Source organism: Humulus lupulus, chromosome 2, assembly GCF_963169125.1.
Source record: "Humulus lupulus chromosome 2, drHumLupu1.1, whole genome shotgun sequence".
In the NCBI taxonomy this organism is placed as follows: Eukaryota; Viridiplantae; Streptophyta; class Magnoliopsida; order Rosales; family Cannabaceae; genus Humulus; species Humulus lupulus.
In genome coordinates this window covers 200893340-200897058 of record NC_084794.1, presented here as the reverse complement: position 1 = coordinate 200897058, position 3719 = coordinate 200893340, and the positions used below count along the sequence as shown (strand labels likewise).

Sequence of the window (3719 nt, the reverse complement as noted above, 5' to 3'; positions counted from 1 at the left end):
TTCCTATCTTGGGCTGAATACCATTACAATACCAATCATCATTTGGTGATCGGTATGACTCCATTTCAGGTAGTTTATGGATGCCTTCCACCATCCATTCCAGCCTATACTCGAGGTCCTACCACAATTCAGGTCGTGGAGGAAGACTTAGTGACTCGGGATACCATCTTTTGGTGCTTAAGGGAAAGCTTACAGCAGGCCCATAACAGAATGCACCAACAAGCTAACAAGAAGCGATGAGATAGGGAGTTTCACATTGGCGACTTGGTGTTTGTTAAACTCTAGCTCTATCGTCAGACTATTGTCGCTAAACGCCTCAACTCCAAGCTCTGTCATCATTATATTGGGCCCTTTCTGATTATTGCTTGTGCGAGACCAGTGGCCTATACTTTGGCTCTTCCACCAGGTAGTCGAATTCACCCCACTTTCCATCTATGTCTGCTAAAACCATTCCATGACGACAAACTAGTACATATCTACCCTTTACCGGAACTGAGCCACATCAATCAACCAATGCTCACACCTATTGCTATCATGTCTGGACGTATCATTCAGCAAGGCACCAATTCTGTCAAGCAGGTTTTGGTGCAATGGTCTCACAATCCGCCTGAAGACTATACATGGGAGGATCTTGACTCTTTTAGCCAGTTTCTATGGCATTCCCAACCTTGACGACAAGGTCGTGTTTGAGCAATATATATTCTGCTGAATGTATTTTCAAAATCATTCACAACATTATGGAAAATGAAATCAATCCGAGCAATATATGTAATCAAAAGCAAACATTTTAACTTTGGGTGGAAATTCCAACATAAATCTTATAAAATAATATAATACCCAATATATTAGTCTATTTTAGTTTAACCGTATTTAACAATCAATTTTAATGATTGATTTCAGTTTTTGTTTACACCTATAATTTTTAGGATGAGTTGCATCCATTAAGCCTTCTAAATTAAGTTATCTCATTTAAAACTTTAAAATTTCATTTTATTTCTATCAAAATCCATTATAATTCCAAGAACAATTTTCTTTTTTTATTAACCCCATTCATTTTTATCTTATTTTCCTCCCTTAGTTTTAGACATATTGTTAGTAGTTTTACTGTTTCTGTTAGTGTGTTGTGGTTTACTGTTGTAACAAATTAGTGTGGGTTGTTAGTTGTAATTTTTCTTCTTTTTTGTTTCATATAAAACCAGGAGCCTTGTATTTCAGAATAGAATGTATAAACAAAGAGAATTATTTTCTCATATTTCTCTCTGTTTTCTCGACTAATATGGTATCAGAGCCATTTTTTTTTCAGTTATCACCTTCTCTCTTCTTCCTTCTTCCATGGCTCGTGGAGGTCATACTCGTAATGGTGGAGGTACTCAGACGTACCCTATGACTACTCATCACATCTCCACCGATGCTCCCTTTTATACAGATACCAATCGATTCTCTCCTTTGGATAACATCCGCCTTTCTCGGGAAGAAGCTCGCAATCCCTATTTTCTTGCCCATAGTGATCATCCTGGTGCCAACCTTGTGCCAAAAATTCTTACTGGAGGCGAGAACTATAGTTCTTGGAAGCGATCTATGATGGTTTCTCTGCTTGCCAAGAACAAAATCAAGTTTGTCAATGGAACACTGCCTCAGCCCGATCCCGACGATGACGATTACGATGCTTGGTGTCGATGCAACAACATGGTTATTTCATGGATTCTACATGCGGTTTCTAGTGATATAACTGATAGCATCATGTATCTTGATGATGCCTCCACCATTTGGGTTGAATTACAAAATCGTTTCCACCAGAACAATGGTCCGAGAGTTTTTGAGGTGAAACGTTCTATGCAAGTTCTTACTTAAGGTTGCAAGAATGTCACAACATATTTTACTCGCCTTAAAGCCCTTTAGGATCTAGTCAAGGAATTTCGCCCACAACCTGTTTGTAGCTATGGCGCAATGAAGACCATCACTAAGTACCAAGATCAAGACTGTGTTTTGGAATTCTTAGTTGGCTTGAATGATTCTTATTTCACTGCCCGATCTCAAATTCTTATGCAAGATCCTCTGCCCAACATCAACAAAGTCTATGCCACAATCATTCAAGAAGAACATCAACGAGGCCTTTCACACACTCAGTCTAAATCACTAGATCTCATGACTACCTCTAATGGCCATTTTGCTAGGAGTTCTCAAGTCAATCGTCCTAAAGTAACATGTTCCGATAGTGGTATTGCTGGTCATACCGTGGAAAAATGTTATTGGCTTCATGGGTATCTTCCCGGCCACAAGCTTCATGGCAAGAGTTGCCCTCATTTTTCACAATTTGGAAAGTCAACTGCTAATCTCACTGGGTTCATTGTTGATAAATCACCTAATAGCTTGGTTGGTAATCAAGATTTGGTCTCCTCTCTTTCTTCTTCTCAATGCCAAAAGATAATTGCCATGCTAGCACAAAAGGTCCAAGACAGTCCATCTACTTCTATTCCCTCCTCATCCGACCAACCTCTAGTGTCTCACTTTACTGGTATGAGTTCTTTAATCTCTAAAACTCAATGGATCATTGACACCGGTGCCACTCATCATGTATGTTATGATATTTCCTTGTTTTCCCACATTGATTCAACATCTTCTTTATCTGATGTTTCCTTACCTAATGGTAATTTAGTTTCTATTTCTTGCATCGGTTCTGTTGTTCTATCTCCTGCTCTAATTCTTTTAAATGTTCTCCATGTACCATATTTTCACTATCATCTTTTATCTGCTAGTGCTTTGACTAAATCTTCTCATTGTTCCTTCTCATTTTTCGATTCTCATTGTGTCATTCAGGACACTATTTCGACTCGACAAATTGGGATGGGTAAAAGAGTGGGGAACCTTTACTACTTGACTGCTTCTCCTTCCACTTCCAAGCCGTCTGTAGCTTCTTTTTCTGATTCAAAAATCTCTGTAGACGCACTGTGGAATTATAGATTAGGTCATCCAGCTTGTATCAAAATTCATTCTTTGAATAAAGAGTTACAATTTCAGAATGATTCATGTTCAAATTTTCATTGTTCCATCTGTCATTATGCAAAACATAAACGATTGCCGTTTGTTTCTAATCATAATATTGCAACTGCCTGTTTTGATCTTATTCATATAGACATCTTGGGTTCTTTTCATACTCTAACTGTTGAGGGTTATAAGTATTTTATCACCATTGTTGATGACTGTTCAAGATACACTTGGGTATTTTTTCTCAAGCAAAAATCTGAGGCACAATAGATTATTCCCAACTTTATCACTTTCATCAAAGCTGTCCGCTCTGACAATGCCAAGGAGCTTCAATTTCCTACTCTTTTTAGTTCCTTAGGCATCATGCACTATCATTCATGTGTTGAGCGTCCTCAACAAAATTTTGTTGTTGAAAGGAAGCATCAACATCTTCTAAATGTAGCTAAAGCCTTTCTTTTCCAATCTCACATCCCCTTGCCTTATTGGGATTCTTGCATTTCAATAGCTACATATCTCATAAATAGAACCCCTACTCCCAACCTGAAAAACAATTCACCTTTTGAAATCCTTCATCATAAAAATCCTACATATCATCATCTTAAAACTTTTGGTTGCTTAGCCTATGCCTCGACATTGCCTAGTCATAGGTCCAAGTTTTCTTCTAGAGCTACATCTTGTGTCTTTCTTGGCTATCCCATTGGCATGAAAGCCTACACACTTCTTGACTTAGATAC

At 38.1% G+C, this 3719-nt stretch overlaps 1 protein-coding gene across 1 annotated transcript; it reads left to right on the top strand.

The window, feature by feature from the left end:
• Window positions 1-1332: 1332 nt before the first annotated feature.
• On the top strand, window positions 1333-1851 carry LOC133815074 (uncharacterized). The gene has a single exon (XM_062247960.1). It carries the CDS (start codon window positions 1333-1335, stop codon window positions 1849-1851), a length of 519 nt encoding a protein of 172 aa, XP_062103944.1.
• Window positions 1852-3719: the final 1868 nt, after the last annotated feature.